Source organism: Xenopus laevis, chromosome 4L (genome assembly GCF_017654675.1).
Source record: "Xenopus laevis strain J_2021 chromosome 4L, Xenopus_laevis_v10.1, whole genome shotgun sequence".
NCBI lineage: Eukaryota > Metazoa > Chordata > Amphibia > Anura > Pipidae > Xenopus > Xenopus laevis.
The window spans coordinates 39,963,811-39,985,027 of record NC_054377.1 but is presented as its reverse complement, the minus strand read 5'-3'; the positions used below and the strand labels follow the sequence as shown (position 1 = coordinate 39,985,027).

General features: G+C 39.4%; 1 protein-coding gene across 7 annotated transcripts in view; it reads right to left on the bottom strand.

Moving 5' to 3' along the window:
- Positions 1–661: 661 nt before the first annotated feature.
- The window catches only part of nod2l.L (nucleotide-binding oligomerization domain-containing protein 2-like L homeolog), a 42,339-nt gene continuing 21,783 nt past the window's right edge, over positions 662–21,217 (bottom strand). For 2 of the 7 annotated variants that reach the window (XM_018257795.2, XM_041590131.1), the window contains exons 5-12: positions 20,179–20,262; positions 18,851–18,934; positions 17,554–17,637; positions 16,039–16,122; positions 11,289–11,372; positions 9,476–9,559; positions 8,884–8,967; positions 662–1,193 (exon numbers count right to left, since the gene is read on the bottom strand). In XM_018257795.2, the coding sequence (XP_018113284.1) occupies positions 1,115–1,193; positions 8,884–8,967; positions 9,476–9,559; positions 11,289–11,372; positions 16,039–16,122; positions 17,554–17,637; positions 18,851–18,934; positions 20,179–20,262 (667 nt within the window). In that variant the 3' untranslated portion in view covers positions 662–1,114. Of the gene's footprint in view, positions 1,194–8,883; positions 8,968–9,475; positions 9,560–11,017; positions 11,170–11,288; positions 11,373–16,038; positions 16,123–17,553; positions 17,638–18,850; positions 18,935–20,178; positions 20,263–21,217 lie in introns of those variants that run through there. The other 5 variants (XM_041590129.1, XM_041590128.1, XR_005966940.1 and 2 more) reach the window with 5 other exon arrangements.

Below are 21,217 nucleotides of genomic sequence, written 5' to 3'. Positions count from 1 at the left end.
AGAAGCTGTGCTGCAAGGTTTATTCACACGACATGTTTTGAGCTTCTTGGCTTTTTTCAAGTCTTTTTTTCCACTTGAAAAAGAGCCAAAAAGCTCGAAACATGTTGGGGCTGATTCACTAAGGGTCGAATATCGAGGGTTAATTAACCCTCGATATTCGACTGGGAATTGAAATCCTTCGACTTCGAATATCGAAGTCGAAGGATTTAGCGCAGATAGTTCGATCGAACGATCGAAGGATTATTCCTTCGATCGAACGATTATTCCTTCGATCGAACGATTAAATCCTTCGAATCGAACGTTTCGAAGGATTTAAATCCAACGATCGAAGGAATATCCTTCGATGAAAAAAACTTAGGAAAGCCTATGGGGACCTTCCCCATAGGCTAACATTGACTTCGGTAGCTTTTAGATGCCGAAATAGGGGGTCGAAGTTTTTTTTAAAGAGACAGTACTTCGACTATCGAATGGTCGAATAGTCGAACGATTTTTACTACGAATCCTTCGATTTGAAGTCGTAGTCGAAGGTCGAAGTAGCCCATTCGATGGTCGAAGTAGCCCAAAAAAACCTTCGAAATTCGAAGTTTTTTTTACTTCGAATCCTTTACTCGAAGTTAGTGAATCGGCCCCAACGTTGTGTGAATAAGCTTTGCAGCACAGCTTCTGCAGTTTTGGAGCCTGTTTATTTCCACAATCTTTGTATGTACCTCCTGAACTAGAGATGCCTTCATGTGATTAGAGTACATTTGCTCTAATTTTTTTTTGTACGGAGGCCTTCTACTTCTACTTTCATTTCTTCATTTCCATGTCCTGCTCTATACAATTCTTTGCAAAATATTTCTAAAGTTCCATTGAAATCTTCATATTAATTGTGTAAGCTTCATAGCAGTTACTATTAAAGGGAAATATCAGTGGTGTAAACAGTCATTACTGGTTCCTTAAGGAAAATATGTTTAATCCATGACCATGGCCGAACCCAATCAGATCCTATAAAACGGAAAAAATTTGCTGCACGTACGCAGCAAATTTGTGCGTCGCCTCAGCTTTGGCCAAACCCCTGACAACAGTTGTCATTTGCAAAACTGGCTTGATATAATGTGTTTCAGTATAAATATTATCCATCCAGTGACAAACGAGGATCCAAATATCCAATGTTCTGTACCATGTCTGATGTAAAACGTATTCCTTTGAGCCTGAAAAGTGAGAATACAGGTTAATTCATTCCATTAAAAAATGCAATTATGTTATTGAAAAAAGATCACAGCATACTGTAGGTAAAAGCACATTATTTGTATTATATTAAACTATAACATTTGGTGAGGAAAAGAATGCAGTAAGAGTTGTTACAGAGGGAAATCACAAAAGCAATCTCATTGTCCATCCTTTAGTCCTCAAGAATGATTTTCATATCTTCTTCTGTTGGCTACAGGCTTGTATCTCAGTGATGAGTTGTTTTGGTTGACAAGATAAAGAGAGGCAGTTTAAAGAAATGTAAATCAGATTGGAGTGGGGGCGAAGGCTAACTAATTAAGATAGCTTATATGTGGACCTGGGCATAGCAGGAGAAAATGGTGGTCAATGGAGTTAGTACAGATAGTAAGTAGGACAAGAAGTCACAGCCTGCAACGATAATGGCACACAGCACACAGACAGACCCATGTCCATCAGTGCACTTATGAGAAGGAGCAGATCAAAGCACAATCATCAACCTGTATGCCACTCAGGGCCGGCCTTAGGCCTATTGGACCAATTGGGCCCAATAGGGCCCCGCACCTCTGGGGGCCCCGCACCAGAGGGTAGCACAGATAATATTTCCCCAAGCACATGATGCTGCTTGGCCTGCCCCCAAATTTGAGAGTCGAGCCCATCCCCAAATCCATAGGTCTAGCCCGCCCCCAACTCTCATAGATCCAGCTTTCCTCCAACCTTGGTAGGCCCTGCCTGCCCCCAATCCAACCAAGCCTGCTCCCAAGCTGAATCGGCCCAGCCTGCCCCAAACTAATTGGCCCAGTCCACTCTCCTATTTCCTCCCTCTCTCTCTTACCTGTGTGCCCCTATTATGTGTCCCTATTTCATCCCTCTCACTCTCTTACCTTGTCTGCCCCTTTCCTTTCTATTTTGTGCCTGTATGCCCTTATTTTCCTAAATACTTGGTGTGTCAGTAGCCAGCAACACTTTGTCTAGGGGCCCCGACGACAAGGTCCCAATTGGGCACCACATTTGATAGGACCAGCCCTGATGCCACTAGCCTAAGGACCCTTACACATGAGGCCTTCGCCTCAATGAGTGCAACCAAATCTGGAAGAATGGGCTGCTTTTCTTCCTGCGTTCCACTGCAGGGGGATGCAGGAAGAAATGCCTGTGTGTAAGAGTTTGAAGGCTGTAGTACTGGCATATTTGAACAATGCAGAATCAGTGAGCAGTATTACCCCATGTTCACTAAACCAAGAATGGAAATATGGGTTGATAATATGGGTTAATTGAACTGAATGAGCAATGCAATCAATGAAATTGCTGAAATGTGACTGCATTCTGTGACTAGGTATTACATATTGAAAGCTATACCATGTTTTAAAGGCAAACAGATTAAATGCTCTGTAGCCCAGTTTATGGAAGACATAGTACCAATGATTAGTCACAAGACTAAATTCAAATGGGTACAACTATTTATAAGGCATGCAATTAATCCACTTTTTTGGTATTAAACCGAATTCTGAACCATATTCGAACCCTAATTGGCATTTCCAAAGTAGGTGTTGGAAAGGCTATAGAACTGTGCTCTGCAAGTGTGGTTCTTCCCATTGACAGCACTCCGTTATTCCATCAAATTGCCTTTTTTTGCTGCCATGACATAAGACATAATAAAGATTGCAATGTTTCGAGTGGCACTCCACTCTTTGTCAGGCATAAAACACCATACAATTACATGATATATACACCATGATATATACATGACATTATATACCCTGGGGCACACTGGCCCCTGGTGTCACAAATTAGCATATTTTTTGTTATTTTAAATGTCCATTGAAAGAAAACACTTATCTGAACATCCCAGTATCCAGTAATGGTTATTTTTTATTCCTGTAGGGACAATGCAATTTGTTCTTGTGATCACGCATTTACCGTATATACTTGAGTATAAGCAGACCTGAGAATAAGCCGAGGTACCTAATTTTACCTACGAAAACTGGGAAAACTTATTGACTCGAGTATAAGCCTAGACACAACTACAGCCTTGTCTCCCAGCAGCGCACATTCCGCCAAAGCGACCCCCCCAGCGATCAACTGGACTTCTTTGCAAAGTTGATGGTGACAGAGAATTGCCACAGATTACTGTGTGCTTTGTCCCACTGTCCCACTACCATGTGCAGAGGGTGCTGTGTGATATTGCCATCACTGTTAATCTTTCGTATAACCAACAGAGGGCGCTGTGTGATATTGCAGTAACTGTTATTCTTTCATATAACCAACAGAGGGCACTGTGTGATATTGCAGTCACTGTTATTTCATATAACCAACAGAGGGCGCTGTGTGATATTGCAGTCCCTGTTATTCTTTCATATAACTAACAGAGGGTGCTGTGTGATATTGCAGTCACTGTTATTCTTTCATATAACCAACAGATGGTGCTGTGTGATATTGCAGTCACTGTTATTCTTTCATATAACCAACAGAGGGCGGTGTGTGATATTGCAGTCACTGTTATTGTTTCATATAACCTACAGATGGCGCTGTGTGATATTGCAGTCACTGTTATTCTTTCATATAACTAACAGAGGGCGCACTGTTATTCTTTCATATAACCAACAGAGGGTGCTGTGTGATATTGCAGTCACTGTTATTCTTTCATATAACCAACAGATGGCGCTGTGTGATATTGCAGTCACTGTTATTCTTTCATATAACTAACAGAGGGCGCACTGTTATTCTTTCATACAACCAACAGAGGGTGCTGTGTGATATTGCAGTCACTGTTATTCTTTCATATAACCAACAGATGGCGATGTGTGATATTGCAGTCACTGTTATTCTTTCATATAACCAACAGAGGGCGGTGTGTGATATTGCAGTCACTGTTATTGTTTCATATAACCTACAGAGGGCGCACTGTTATTCTTTCATATAACCAACAGATGGTGCTGTGTGATATTGCAGTCACTGTTATTCTTTCATATAACCAACAGAGGGCGCACTGTTATTCTTTCATATAACCAACAGATGGTGCTGTGTGATATTGCAGTCACTGTTATTCTTTCATATAACCAACAGAGGGCGCACTGTTATTCTTTCATATAACCAACAGAGGGCGCTGTGTGATATTGCAGTCTCTTCCCAAGCAAACTGTTGGTATAGGAATGATTAAAAGTGACTGCAATCTCAGCTACTGCCCACTGACTCGAGTATAAGCCAGGGTAGACTTTTTCATCACATTTTGGATGCTGAAAAACTCGGCTTATACTCAAGTAAATCATACTCATAATTAAGTCCATGTGGGGACATGGACTTAAATGGAGGAAATGGTAAAATTGGAAGATAGGTATAGAAAAGGAGATTTACCAACAGAAAATGTCTCCACGGAAGATAGAAAAATCTTGATATCTTTACAAAAGCGTAATGATCTGGTCATTAAACCAGCGGATAAAGGGGACCGGTGGTTATTATGGATAAAAAATATTATGTGGAAACTATTATGAATATGTTGGAGGATGGGAGTACAAAAATTAAGCACCAATCCCCTCTTCTCCATTCAGAGATCTATTTAGGAATGTATTGATCAGGCACTACAATTAGAGGTAATTGATAACAAATTGGCATGTTTTCTGATACAGGCAAATCCATTTACACCAGTGTTATAAATACTCTTGAAGATTCACGAGAACTTGAACAAACACCTGGGTAGGCCCATTGTGGCTGTAGTAAACTCAGTTTACTGAGTAAATAGAGATGGTACACTGAATGGGGCACAGAAAAGTTTTTCGGTGATGCTTTTGCAGATTGTGTTAAAGAAGAACTAAAGAAAGCTAGAAATGTTGTACATGATGTTTTGTGCTTCTGTACCAGCCCAAGGCAACCACAGCCCTTAAGCAGTAAAGATCTGTGTCTCCAAAGATGCCTCATTAGATCCCTATCTTCTGTTCTGCTGATTCACTGCACATGCTCTGTGCTGCTGTCACTTACTGAGTTTAGGGACCCACTCACAATATACAGTACCCATAGAATAGAAATGTCACAATATAAGGCTGATTAGTAATTAATACAGATAATTACTACATGGCAGCACAGAAACCAGTGCAATTAGCATCAGAATTTAATAATCAGCCATGTAGCATCATCTTATATTACAGACAAATCTCATGTTCTGATGGATAATTTGTGACAACCCCTAATCTTAACTTCTCAACAGCTGCTCAGAGCCCACTGAGCATGTGAATGTCACAGACACTTTCCAAGATGGTGACCCCCTGTGACAAGTTTGAAGTCCTGGATCATTGCTGCTATTGACAAGCTGAAACTTTAGGCTGGTGCAATAAGTTCAGTATATAATATATGCCATTTTAAACCATATTCATTTTTAGGGTTTAGTTCTCCTTTAACTAAAAATTATTTTCTTTTCCAGGATGAATTTTACTTGCAAATTAAGGGAACTGTGATGGGTTTGAATGTTGCCCTGTTCTATGCAAACATCTTTAAATATGCTTTTGAAAATATGTTTGTGTACACTATTTGTGACTTTCAGCTATACTGTAACTGCTGGTATCGCTATATAGATGATATCTTTGCAATCTGGATGGGCCAACATTCGGACCTAGTTAGGCTGGTTGATAGGCTGAATAATTGCACTGCGCATATTAAATTTACAATGCACTGTGACCTGGTTAGTATTCCTTTTTTGGATGTGACAGTAACTAATACAATGAAAGGATGGTTGACAACAGACTTATAGAAACACTCTTTTGCAATATGATTCCTTGCACACACCATATACAAAGAAATCAAAGTGGTGAGATAGCGAAAATATTGAAAAGGGAGTGGAGACTCCTGGAGAGGGGTCTACCAGAGAAAGACATATTTAGATCCCCTCCTGTTTTGTCCTAAATGAAGGCAGATACATTTGCATGGAGGCTAGTGAAGGCAGACCTAGGGACAGCAAAAACATTTTTTTGCACCTTCCCATGTTGTGGCAATGTATTTAAGGGTGAATGTAACATAGTAACATAGTAAGTTAGGTTGAAAAAAGACACACGTCCATCAAGTTCAACCTTTTAACCAATCTACCTCAGAGGGGAAAAAAATCCTTCCTGACTCCAAAAAGGCAATCAGACTAGTCCCTGGATCAACTTGTACTATAAGCGATCTTCCATAACCCTATATTCCCTCTGCTTAACCCCATATTCCCCCCATTTGCTAAAAAGCCATCCAATCCCTTCTTAAAGCTATCTAATGTTGGAGTTAGTCTTAGCCAGTACAACTGATTCAGGGAGAGAATTCCACATCTTCACAGCTCTGACTGTAAAAAACCCCTTCTGAATATTTAGGCGGAACACCTTTTCTTCTAATCAGAATGGGTGACCTTGTGTCAGCTGGAAAGACCTACTGGTAAATAAAGCATTAGAGAGATTATTATATGATCCCCTTATATACTTATACATAGTTATCATATCACCCCTTAAGTGCCTCTTCTCCAGTGCGAAAATCCCCAATTTGGCCAGTCTTTCCTCATAGCTAAGATTTCCCATACCTCTTACCAGCTTGGTAAAAACTTACTTGCCTATAATTGCCAGGCTGATATCGTAATCCCTATTTAAATATTGGAATGACATCAGCTTTTCTCCAATCCATAGGTACCATACCAGATGAAAGTGAATCTGAGAAAATCAGAAATAGGGGCTTGTCTAAAACTGAACTAAGCTCTCTTAGAACCCGGGGGTGTATGCCATCAGGCCCTGGAGCCTTGTTTACATTCATTTTTACTAAAGCTTTATGAATCATATCCTGAGTCAGCCACTGACTAGATTGAACTGAGCCATCAGTGCAGCTATGAAGTGAGCCTGGGAACTCAAGACTCCTCTATTGTATACACTGAAGAAAAGAACTAATTAGCGCATTTGACTTTTCTGTATCTGTTACAACCATTTAGGTACCATTATTTAATGGAGCAACACTCTTAACCTGCATCTTGTTACTATTAATATATCTAAAAAAAAATGTTGGGGTTAGTCTTAGCCTCTGCCACAATGAACTCTTCATTTCCTTTCTTTGCCTTCCGGATTGCTGATTTACAACATTTATTATAGTGTTTCATTAAATGTAGCTTCTGTCCCAGCAGACTTGTAGTTTTTGAATGCCTTTCTCTTCTTTCCTATTAAATTCTTTACTTCCATATAAAGCCACATAGGGTGATTTTTATAGCTTCTACATTTACTCCTTAAGGAAATAAATTGAGAACAGTAATGATTTATATAATTTTAAATAACAACCATTTCTGTTCTGTGTTTTTAGCTGAAAACTTAATGACCCAATCAATGCTCTGAAGGGCAGCCCTCAAGGCACAATGAAAATGGCCACAATATTACTCAATTGCATTTTCAGATTATAGATTCTGTACCAGAAAGGAGACGTGGGGGGCACAGAGATAAAGAACTACTATGTAGAGAAGCACAGTGGATATGCAAATTAGGAACTATGTCCCTACATGGACTTAATCATGAATATGATTTAATTCCGTTTTTATTTAAATAGGTTGTAATCTTCTAAATTGATTTTATTTCTTATAGGTGATCACAAGAACAAATTGCATTGTCCCTACAGGAATAAATTATAACCATTACTGGATACTAGGCTGTTCAGATAAGTGTTTATTTCATTATGGTATATGGATTTGAGTACATTTGGAATTTTAATGGACATTTAAAATAACAAAATATATGCTAATTTGTGACACCAGGTGGCAGTGTGCCCCAGGATATATAAGATCATGTGATTGTATGCTGGTATATGCTTGACAAAGTGTGGGGTGCCACTTGAAACATTGCAATCTTTTTTTGCTGCCATGACATAACACAAAATAAAGGCAATTTTATACTGTCAATGGGAATATTTTTGAAAAGTGGTAGAAAATATAACCCCTTATTTGGATGAGCTCATTCAGTTTTATGTGGAAAAGATGCATAAACAATACTGACTTTCTAAAAACATATATACTGTACATACATTTTTACACAGATGTACCTTATTCCACTTAAAGTAAACCATGTTACTCATAGCAACCATTTCCCAGCCCCACCTCACTCAACTTGTGAAGTCATGGATTTTGTGACTTTCCAGAGAATCTGTGCACCAACTACTATTGCAAGCAGATGGACATAAGATTCCAGAATCTATCACTCAACAATGGAACAAGATGAGCAATTGCATTTGTGGGACATTACTAAATTAGAGAGGGTCCAGAGAAGGGCAACTAGGTTTGTTAAATTTATGGAAAGTTTCAGTTATAAAGAAAGACTGACCAAGTTGAAGTTGTGTATGCTGGAGAGAAATACATAAAAGCTTGAACTTGATGGACGTGTCTTTTTTCAACCTAACGTACTGTGGTACTGTGAGCCTAAGTGTGGGTCGTTGTAGCACATGCAGACTATCATGGTTTCCTTTCAATTCCTTTCAACATTAATACAATGGATCTTTGCCCAAAATGACATAAAAGTAAATTGGACCTTTTTTATTCACTGGTATTAACACAATGGAAATATTATGAGATAAAAGTGTAACCATGTTGTAGGTTTCCCTAACTTTTATAAACACATTACAATAGAGCATGTTTTGGTATACAACTGTTGTTACATCTTATGAGAAAGGATTATTGGGGTCGCTATCCATACTTACCAGATTGCAGTTATGGTAGTATTGTGATGCAAAGCTTCAGCAAAGGCTGAGATTCCCTGCTCACCCAGAGGGTTGTTAGAAAGCCTGCATTTAAAATTAAATTATTATTAAGTCTCCAGTATTCTCAAATAAAGGCCAATTCTACACTTCTGTACAATGCATTTGAATTAGGGGTGCATTATCTGTTTAACCTCTAAAAGAGATTGGAAGACACACCTTTCAGTTTTTTATTACTATGGATTTAAAATATTCAGGTGTGGACCGAGCAAGGTTCATAATGAGCCTTGGCATTTCAAATACATAGAGGCCCACACAGCCCCCCTCAGGCTTAATAAACAGTAATCTATGGCATCTTACAGCAGCCTAACTGGCATTTGACAGAATCTACATAGAGCCAGTCCAGGCCTGCCTGTACTGGTATATTCTTAATTAGTATAATATTTCACTGAAACAAATCGTTTTTTTATAGCCCAGCTGAACCACTACTGCCCTGGTTAAGCTATAGGTTTTGCCTATATTCAGAAAAAAACTTGGTAACATCCTTTCTTGGGTTAGAAGCAGAGACGGAGAGAGAGAAAGCTCTGAAACATACTTTAAGGTCCTCAGGGTGGAGTTTTTCTTAATGGACTGTGCTAACAAGATTGCATCATTGTCCTGGAGCTTATTTTCTTCAAGGCTGTAAAGGAGCACAAACAATATGCCCAGGTTTAACTACTATCCCACCAGAGCCAAACAATATTATTTTGTTTACCATTATTTTCTTGAATCCATCTGTATCTATGTATATTTCTATTATTCAGCACTTTAATGTTTGTGCACTGAGAAAACATGTAATGGAATAAAACCAGAACTGGAACTGGAAATGGCGACAACCAAATCCCCTAAAGATTTTCAGCACAATTGTAGCTGATTTGAGTCAAAGTGCATGTGCAGTTTTAAAGCATCAGCCACACATGGGGTACATTACCACCTTACAGCTGCAATTACACTGGAAGTGTGGGGAAAATGGTGCGTTGGTGGGTAGAAAATTTCTGTTTGTTAATGAATGAATCCTCATAAATAAATGCTCTCAGCTATTAATCCTCTTCAGATCATCTTTTCTATGTTCCAGGCTCTTTGCACAGCTGTCAAATATGGGCAGTACTGTCCATATCAATAAGTAAACAGAGCAAACAGAATAGTAATTATCCATCCATATCAATATTTTCTGTAGCGGTTGTATTAGTAGATATATTAGACAGCTTCAAGAAAGTGTTGGATGGTGAAAACATACAGGGTTAGATAACTTATTTCTTAGTACAAATCGATGCATGGACTAGTTGTTAGGCATGTTCACACAGACATAAAAAACTGAACTCAATGCACATGCCTTTTTCAGCCTAGCTTATTAGTTACTATGTACTATGATGAGCAGCGTTTTTTGTTAATTGAACAGATAATAGATACTGGTAAGAAGCTGATGCAATAGCAAATTCATCCTTCAACACCATAATCACCATAATCACCTTAGCAAATGCAACTGTGTTATCATTAACAAATGTTCTTTTAAGGATCAGGAACACACCACATTAGTAGTAGACACCACATTTCCACAAGTGGGTTGCGGGAAGATGACAGAATCCCCCCCCCAAGTCTTTAAAGCCGACAGTAGATAATTATGTTATCCAGCATGAACAGAAAGCAACAAGTTGAAGAGAGAAATAGAGCTAAGTTGTTTTGGGTTGTTACCGTGAATTTTGTACAAAAACATGCAAATAAATTGCTACTATTTTCATGCCATTCCTGATTTATACTTTTTCTACCTATTGCTGTACATGTAATTTTTCATACTATGTAGTATTACCCTTTAAAGGGGAAATGCTCAGACTGCTGTTTGTTATAGGACTGGTGTACCATTTTTATAGGACTGATGAATTACAGCAGTCATATACCAGTAGTTTGTCCTCTGGAGCACAGGAAGTGATATCTTCATCCTCTGTCCCAAAGCAATCTCATTTCCTACTTGTCCACTGTGTATATATGATTTCATTACATAAAACCATAGAATATAGATATATGGGGCACTAAATCTAAGCAGGGTTACTCTAATTAGCTGCAGAGCCCCCGCCTTCAACAAAATCTGCCTCTGACCTACCCAAACACCCTTGTGTAACCCTCTCCAAATTCATGATAGTCTGGGCCCCCACGACGATGAGTGTGTTCTGCCTCTCCCTCCTGATTGCAGCCCTGGTTTAAGCCAGCTTTAAGCCCTGGTTTAAGATAGCTTTGCTGTCACTAACAGCTGACCTATGAAAAAGATATGACAGTATAGACACAGCATTTTATGCGCTTAAACACCCCCTTAAAGCATTTCACCCTTTATCTTACATGTCTAAACAATTATAGGTTCATACAATCGTACCTACCAAAGTTCTTCTAGTGAAGTGTTTCTTTGCAAAAGAACAGCTAGGGCCTTTCCTCCTATACTTCCAATGTTATTACCTACCAGGCTAAACATAAAAAATATTTACTGTGTCAGGAAACACTAATTTCAGTCACATTTATAAAATCAATACCAGATGAAAAATTACTTCTAAAGCCAGGTCCAAATTGGACCACATGTTCCTGTGATTGCACCTGCCAATCCCAATGTGCTTGATTTGTGGGTTACAGAGGTAGGCTTATGATAAGTTGGTGAGGTTTTTGCAGATCAGGGGTATAGCATTTTATTTTTTATCAGGGCCCCATTTTACTATATGGCAGGACCCACCACACAGGGGCTGATAATTGGGGACCCTTGGGGAGGGCCATGCTAACTAACTTGAGGCCCCATAATTACTGATGGCAGTATATTAAAAGAACAGTAACACCAAAAAATTTAAGTGTTTTTAAGTAATTAAAACAAAATGTACTGGTAAAATGAGTATGTTTGCTTCAGAAACTCACTATAGCTTATTTCAGGGATCCCCAAACTTTTTTTTACCTGTGATCCACATTCAAATGTAACAGAAGTTACATACATAGTTACATAGTTACATAGTTAAATTGGGTTGAAAAAAGACAAAGTCCATCAAGTTCAACCCCTCCAAATGAAAACCCAGCAAACATACACACACCCCTCCCTACTTTTAATTAAATTCTATTTACCCATACCTATACTAACTATAGAGCTTAGTATCACAATAGCCTTTGATATTATGTCTGTCCAAAAAATCATCCAAGTCATTCTTAAAGGTATTAACTGAATCAGCCATCACAACATCACCTGGCAGTGCATTCCACAACCTCACTGTCCTGACTGTGAAGAACCCCCTACGTTGCTTCAAATGAAAGTTCTTTTCTTCTAGTCTAAAGGGGTGGCCTCTGGTACGGTGATCCACTTTATGGGTAAAAAGGTCCCCTGCTATTTGTCTATAATGTGAGACAAACAACCCCAACCTTGACAGTCTATCCTCATAATTTAAGTCTTCCATCCCTCTAACCAATTTAGTTGCACGTCTCTGCACTCTCTCCAGTTCATTTATATCCCTCTTAAGGACTGGAGTCCAAAACTGCACTGCATACTCCAGATGAGGCCTTACCAGGGACCTATAAAGAGGCATAATTATGTTTTCATCCCTTGAGTTAATGCCCTTTTTTATGCAAGACAGAACTTTATTTGCTTTAGTAGCCACAGAATGACTTTGCCCAGAGTTAGACAACGTGTTATCTAGAAAGACCCCAAGATCCTTCTCATTTAAGGAAACTCCCAACACACTGCCATTTAGTGTATAACTTGCATTTATATTATTTTTGCCAAAGTGCATAACCTTGCATTTATCAACATTGAACCTCATTTTCAAGTTGGAGAGCAACATGAGCAAAAAGTTCCTGGGGGTGCCAATTATGGGCTTTGAGTGGCAATTTTGTAGCTCCTATGTGGACTGGCAGCCTACAGGAGGCTCTTTTTGGCAGTACACTTGGTTTTTATACAACCTAGACAGGAGATAAAAAAGTAAGTACCGGCTGAAAGCAACAATAAATGAGTTGGTGGGCAACATGTTGCTCAAGAGCCACTGGTTGGGGATCACTGATTTATATAAACAAGCTGCTGTTGTCTGTGTAGACATGGGACATGGGGCAGCCATTCAAAGCTGAAAAAGGCACCAGTAACAAAGCAGATAAGAGATAAACTTTGTAGTATACAATGAGATTCTGCTAAGCTTATCTGTTATCTACTGTATATTCTGTGCTTAAAGGGGATCTATCACGAAAACATTTGATATAAGCTTCATCTCACTGAAATAAGATACTTTCTAAATACAATCAATTAAAAATTCTGTACCATTTAAGAAATAATGAAGTTAGTCTTCATTATCCCACTCTGTCCCACACAACCTGTCACTCTCCGTGCTCTCTTCATGCTGAGGTCTGGATCAGATTTTGATTGACAAGTAAGTCTAATATATCTTTTAGGGGGGCTCCCTTTCTTAGCAGAATTACTCAAATAACCAACTCCAGCACAAACAAAAGGTAACTAAATAACAGGCAAATACCCTGCATGTAGAGAAACAGGATTTCCATCAGAACCGGTTATCTGTAAAGAGTGAGCACCTAGGTCAAAGGTGCAACCTTCCAAAGGATATATTAGACCTAATTGTCAATCAAAAACTGACTCCACCAACTGCATTAAAGGAGAATTCAACCCCTTTTATTAAATACCCCTACCTCCTACCCTAAATAGACCCCTCTCACTCCTCCCCCCAGCCTACCTGGTACCAGGGCAAATGTCCCTAACTTTTAATTACCCCTGCGTGCCGATTCTGTCCTCAGGAGTTCACGGGTGCCATCTTCTTTTCTTCGGTATTCTTCGTGTAGTGAGTGGAGTTTCGGCGCATGCGCAGTTGGAGTAATATTCCAGTCTTGAACAACTGCGCATGTGCCGAAGGTCACAAAAATAGGGGCATTTGCATGGGGTACCAGGTAGGCTGTAGGGAGGATGAAGGGGGGGTAGGGGTATTTAATAAAAGGGGTTGAATTCTCCTTTAAGACAGAAAGCTAGAATGAAGAGAGACAGGTTGCTCAGAGGGGGAGAGTAAAAAGTAACTTGATTATTTCATAAACTACACAGAATTTTTAATTGATTGTATTTACAATTTTTCTTATTTCAGTAAAATGAAGCTTATATTAAATTTTCATTTTTGCGATAGATCCCCTTTAAATGGTTGCCCCATGACTACACAGCAGCTTGTTTATTTAAAGGGATACTGTCATGGGAAAAAATTTTTTTTAAAAAATTAATCAGTTAAAGGACCAGTAACATCAAAAAAATTTTTCAAAAATTCGTTAGTATGCATCAAAAAATAAACACTAACACAAATTAAACTTTTAAATAGCAAAGCCTTTATTAAAAAATAACTTACTGAAACTCTACTTCCGCTTCTGTTCAGAAAAGGCGAAACAGCGACATCCATCCTGCAGCAGTTGATTTCTTCTCCCTCGCTCTCTCTCCTGGCTGTGCTCATTCTGGCGCGCTCTGCCGGCAAGAATGTCAGCCAGCTTCTTCTTCTCCTTCATCACACTTTCCCCAACCACTAGAACTTTGCCACGGCCAGCATCCCAACTACAGCCGCCAACCTCCCCCACCAATAAGCATCTTTTAATCTTCCAACGTGCCGGCCGCATGAGGTCAGATCGCGTGCACTTTGCAACCCTCCAGCACATGGCTTCGTCCCTCCCAGGCAGCTTTCTGGGACTTGCTCATTCGCACTCCCTCTCTCCCTCTGTTTCTGGAGCAGCAGCAATTCGGCCGAGCAGCAACAGTTCTACTTGCTCTTGGGTAACCTGCTCAGCCCTGAATACGGCGCCAGAAAACAAGCAGAGGTAAGAGTTTGACTGAGCAAGGAGGCAGCTTGGCAGATGTATGCATCTGATTCTGTGAGGTTGTATTGCAATAGCTGCTGAACGTGGCCGACGTGTGAGTCCAGACCAGCACCTCCCTATATGGAACCCAGCATATGAGCCCAGTGCTATGGGTCCAAGCTGCTCTGCCTTTTCTACAACTTTTTGCTGCGACGGGACTTGGGAACGTACCATTATTAGAAGTGTCATAGCGGTTTCGTGCTGTGTCAGTCTGACAATACATGCGCTAGACATAGGGCGGCCAGGAGAGAGAGCGAGGGAGAAGAAATCAACTGCTGCAGGATGGATGTCGCCGTTTTGCCTTTTCTGAACAGAAGCGGAAGTAGAGTTTCAGGAAGTTATTTTTTAATAAAGGCTTTGCTATTTAAAAGTTTAATTTGTGTTAGTGTTTATTTTTTGATGTATACTAACGAATTTTTTAAAACATTTTTTTGATGTTACTGGTCCTTTAATAGTGCTGCTCTAGCAGAATTCAGCACTGAAATCCATTTCTCAAAAGAGCAAACAGATTTTTTATATTCAATTTTAAAATCTGACATGGGGTTAGACATTTTGTCAATTTCCCAGCTGCCCCCAGTCATGACTTGTGCCTGCACTTTAGAAGAGAAATGCTTTCTGGCAGGCTGCTGTTTTTCCTTCTCAATGTAACTGAATATGTCTCAGTGGGACATGGGTTTTTACTATTGAGTGTTGTTCTTAGATCTACCAGGCAGCTGTTATCTTGTGTTAGGGAGCTGCTATCTGGTTACCTTCCCCATTGTTCTTTTGTTTGGCTGCTGGGGGGAAAAGGGAGGGGGGTGATATCTAACTTGCAGTACAGCAGTAAAGAGTGATTGAAGTTTATCAGAGCACAAGTCACATGACTTGGGTCAGCTGGGAAATTGACAATATGTCTAGCCCCATGTCAGATTTCAATATTGAATATAAAAAAATCTGTTTGCTCTTTTGAGAAATGGATTTAAGTGCAGAATTCTGCTGGAGCAGCACCATTAACCGATTAATTTTGAAAAAAAAATTTTTTTCCCATGACAGTATCCCTTTAAACTATAATAGTGTTTCTGAAGCAGATACACCCGTTTTAACAGTACAGAGCAACAGTACATTATCACTTTCATTTTTAGATGTTATCGTTCCTATAACAAAATTTGTCCAACTCCTGGCATACGCCTTCTTTTTAATCTAATTAATGACTTGCATGGAAAAAGCCCAAGGGGAGCTTTGTGCTTCAGAGCGCTTACTTATCAAGCAGGAGGGTAAAATAAACTGGTATTTTACCTGAGCCAAATCAAACTCTTGTTGTCAAATAAAGCCTCTGCAATAGCTTGAGCGCCAGCATCTCCTACTTGATTCCCCCAAAGCCTGCAAATTAAGAAGATTGTGCACTCACATGGTTAGTAAATTGACTAACACAGATAGAAGACCTCTGTTATTGAAGAAACACTTGCATATCTCTGCCTGGAGCTGAACTATGCAGTTTGCAACTGGCCTCATACATTATCTCTGTAGCTCTTAAATTAACACCTTGCTGGCAATCTTCTAATAGAAATGTTTATAAACTAGCTTATTAAATATCAAATCAAATGTAAAGCCTATAGCAAATTTTGTGTAAAAAGCTACATAAGTCTACTAATCTAGTGCATAAACCTGTGTAATTCTTGTGTAGCTCTTGCACAATTTTGCCCGTTTCCATGCAAGTTTACTAGACTTGTTCAACTTTTTTTTTCTTTTTTTATACAAAGTCCATTGAGGTGAATATTTGTGAAGTAAATTCCAGGCTAACTCTGGCAAATATGCTTATACAAAACTGCATCCAGAGCTTTAAACATTTATAACAAATGAAGTTCAGCATTAGCTTAGAGGGTTATTTATCAAAGGTTGAGTTTGTGAGGTTTTTTTCTACCTCTAATAAACTCACAACTCAAATGTTTGCTTATTTATGAAAAAACTTGTTTATGTTTTATGTAAAAAAACTTGATTGAATGCAATCAGGGGAAAAACTCGAATACTCAAATTGATTTATCTGCTTAAAAAACCTTGAGTTGACCTTTTCGAGCGAAACCCACTGTAAAAAAATGAAAATCATGAAGGCAAGAAACATCTTCAAATGGTTCAAGGGACCTCTGCCATTGACTTCTACATGACCTTGACAGGTTTAAGCTGGAGTATTTTCGGATTCTGGCTTTTAGCAGCTTCAGGGTATAATAAATTTTGAAAAATTTACATATGCAAATTAGGATTCGGTTTGGCTAGGCAGAAGAATTTTAAACCCATGAGATTCACCCTCACTAGCACACATTATATAACAGTATGACCAGGTCCATGTACTCATTCCCCAGATTGTTTGGGGTAGCGAGTCCAGCTCATTTGCTAATGTACTGCAAAGTGATAAGTGGCAATGTGTGGATAGCACACAGACATGCATTTACATTTCTTTCTACTGCAAGAAATTTCAATAGTGCAAAATTTATGGTGGAGACGAACTGCAAAACTAGCCCTATACCTAGTGTACCATACATCACTGGTGTTATATATACGTATATATACAGGCACAAGGGCTTAGGTTCTTATGCAATATTGTACATCTCCTAGGTCTATGCTGGAAAGTAGCAAGTGAGCTCTGTAGCCTTTTGTACAGAAATACATCAATCATTTTCAAGTACAGGATGATATCTCGACTTTTATTTAAGCACAGAAAATGTACAAGGATAAGTACTATAAAAAAGCTTAAATATCAAAAAATGGAGTTTGAAATCTGCAGATTTCTATAGGTTTTTGCATTATTAAACCTACCCAAGAAACTGGATTGAATGGTTTTCTTTTAGTCCTTCAGCCAAAATCTCAGCACCAGCATCAGTGATACAGTTATTCCCCAGCCTGAGAAAAAAATATATAGAGAAAGATCAAACAGAGGGGAAACAAGGCCCTAGGGACCAATGTTCACTATACTGAGCAGATGACAAAAGACCAAACTGAAATTCTGTGTTAAAAAGTCAATGCATTTACAATGTAAAAGCCTTTGATAAGAAATATTGCAACTAGGGTTGGCACCTGGCCGGTATTTTACCGGCCTGGCAGGTAAAAATTATGGTTGATCCCAATGTTATTAATAGGGAAAAAAATATAAATATATATAGGAAGGCATGTATTATTTTCCAGAAAAGGTGGCAACTCTAATTACAACCCATTTAGGACAATGTTATACAGGCCATTTTGTCACCGGCATCAGAACATGTATGATAAAACACACAAAATTCACTCCCATTAATAAGCACTAGAATTGTAAAAGTGTGTAATCACACAGAAATGTAGCATTGCCCTATCCTGGCTGATATGTGCCTTAGCCGTTTATTGAGATGTTCCACTATAGCCATTTTTGAAAGAGATTGAGATGGGTTGAAACCATCAATATCAGTATATTGCTCTATAATAAATATGTCCCATAGGTTTTTGTTTTTTAATGGGGAAGTGAGTGTATTTATGATTAATCCTGGGGCTGTGTCTACTTCTTTTCCAACAAAAAACAGAAGTCATTTCTTGCATTACGACAAGGATTATACTGTAGATTTAGATTTAGAATTAGAATAAGTCTTGTCAAGCTTCATGGCATGATCTGCGTTAGTATATTCACCTTGAAAACAGTATAACTACTTTATTTTAAAGTTCCATAGACAAGCATATGATTCAGCTATGAAAGATGATGAGCAAGCTATAGAAAAACAAAATTGTTAATTTTGTAAAATACCTACAGATGCAGTGGCGGAACTACTGGGGGAGCAGGAGATGCAATTGTATCAGGGTCGGCACCCCCTGCGCATAGGCGCTAAAAACGATTCCGGAGGGGGGTGGGGAGGTCCGGCTGCACAGTCTGCACCCGGGCCCGATGCTCCACAGTTCAGTAACTATACATATATGAAATTATTTGACAACAAAATTGCTGTTTTTGTGTACACATTTCAATTATTAGCAAAGTACAAAGAGCTATTTTAACTAACTACGTTAGTTAGCAAGCTTTTCTTTGCATTTGTATCCTCTAATACAATATGCAAATAAAATATTGCATTTCATGTAACCAGGTTATTTTTTTTACCTCAATGCAAGAAAATTCTGTTTGTGTCTTAGCAAATTTGCAAAGGAACTTGTACAATTATCCGTTAGCTTGTTGTTAAATAACCTGCAATAAATAAGAAAAAAATGTCAATGTTCTATGATAAAACAGCACTGAACAGATGTAAGTGCTCAGATAAAACATAGCATATGGTATATTTTAAAAATATTAATCTTAAATTAGCCTGTCCTGTCTGATCACTAGATCATGAAAAGTACATGTGTGTTTAGATTTTAAAAAATCACAGCTTGATATTAAATTGGTGGCTTTGTAATACAGGACAATATTTCAAGTTTTTGGTTGTGCAGATTATACAATATATACACCCCTATACACCCCTAATGTACAAACAGTATCAGAAACGCCAACCTGCATCTGTAGTGATCCAAGTGCATCTTGGCTCCACCTACCTTAATCCCGGCCCCAGGGATGCTCCTGCCATGACACATCATGAGACTCTTGCTTCAGGAGGCAGCACCCAACAAGTTATCAGGGGCAAGCAAAAACTCTGCATTAGAGATGCAGCCCCACATGGACCGCCTCTGGCACATCAAAGGTAAGCACTGTAGGGATGGAGGAAGCATCGCAAAAGCAGCCTCAGGGCGGCACAGTGGTGAAAAACAAACTTGCCTGACCCCACAGCTGCTCTCAATGGAGTAAATAAATTAAAATTAGGGTGTAAATTACTGACAGTGGTTGAAGCCTGCTGTACAGAGTGATAAATTAGGGTGGCTCCTGAAAAACATGAGTAAATTGACATGCTTGAAATATGCTAGTTCACAGAATTGAGAATTGAAGAATTGAGCAGCTGTGCTGGGGTAAGCAATGGTTCTGGGTGTAGGTGAAGAAGAAGGCTTATGTGACACTGGCCTAAGGCCAATACCTTCATGTATTTGGCTTGACCTCCACTGCGTGTGACTGCACACAAGCAGAAGTGTATACAAGCTTTTCCTTTACCCTAGCCTTGTTTCAGCCTGTTATTATTAACAGGATGCAACCCCTTGTGTATTGCGCATAGTTCAAAATAGAGAAAAATGCAACCTGGAGAGCACCACACGTCTTATGGCATCATAGTGTATTTATTGCAGGAATGTCTTACACAAGACATTACTGCAATAAATATGCAAGCTGAAATGGTTTAGATGAATGGAGCTGGTGCACTGAGTGAATCCGCTTCTGTCAGCCTGAAAAAAATATGCAGGCTAAGCAGAGCCAACGTTTAATGTGCCCTTGGCCTAAGAACCTCTGGTCTCCTGGCTGCTAAATGATTTAAAACCACATGAACTCACAAAATCTTTTTGTTTACTTACGCAATTTTCTGGAAATGTTGCCAGTGCAGCGCTTGTTCCAATAGATTGCAAATTCCTTTATCTGAGATGTTATTGTCCCTCAAACTAAAACAAACAAAAAAATATTATGTTATTTTGCATAGCTATATATGGTTTTGTTTTCTAACTTGTAGTAACTGTTGCTATGGTTGCTATAAGAAACATCACCTGGTGATGTTTGTATCCAATGTTTTACACATCATGATAAAAGATCCCCTAAATACACCAATAGTCCCCGGCTGTTTGAGCCCCACAAAGCAAATTTCAGCACAGAAATGACAATGCCATGTTGTCTGTAAGTACACTATACACTGTGTAAGTACACAAGAGTTGATGGAAATCAATCACCCTTTCCTCCACCTGCATTCCTACACTGTTATCAGGGCAGTGAAGGTTAGCTGTTACAGGCCCTGTCTACCTGTCACAGCTTCTGGCACACAAGTAGAGATGACAAACAGAGATCAACCTATCACAAGTTTGAAACTCAGTGGGGCTCATTTATCAACACTGGGCAAATTTGCCCATGGGCAGTTACCTATAGCAACCAGAGCCGGGCCAACCCGGGCAGGCGCCCTAGACAACCTGGCTGACCACGGCGCCGGCTTAGCATGGGATCAATCGCGCATGAGCGAAACTACGCCTGCACGCATCGCGAATCTACGCGCATGCGCGCAACAGCATTTAACCGGAAATTAACAGCGGCAGCCAGGGAGACACAGGACCGGACATGGGGTAGGCAACAGAGCAGGTATGTGCCTGGCGCCCCCTCAGCATTGTGCCCTAGGCACGTGCCTACTCTGCCTACCCCTAGTTCCGGAATTAATAGCAACCAGTCAGTGATAAGCTTTTTAAAGCCAGCTGAAAGTAGAATAATTAATGCAGCAATCTGATTGGTTTCCAGGGGTTACTGCCCATGGGCAAATTTGCCCAGTGTTGATAAATAACCCCCAGTGTGCTTTGCATTTAAAGGGGTTGTTCGCCTTCCAAACACGTTTTTTCAGTAGAGTTGTTTTCTGGGTTT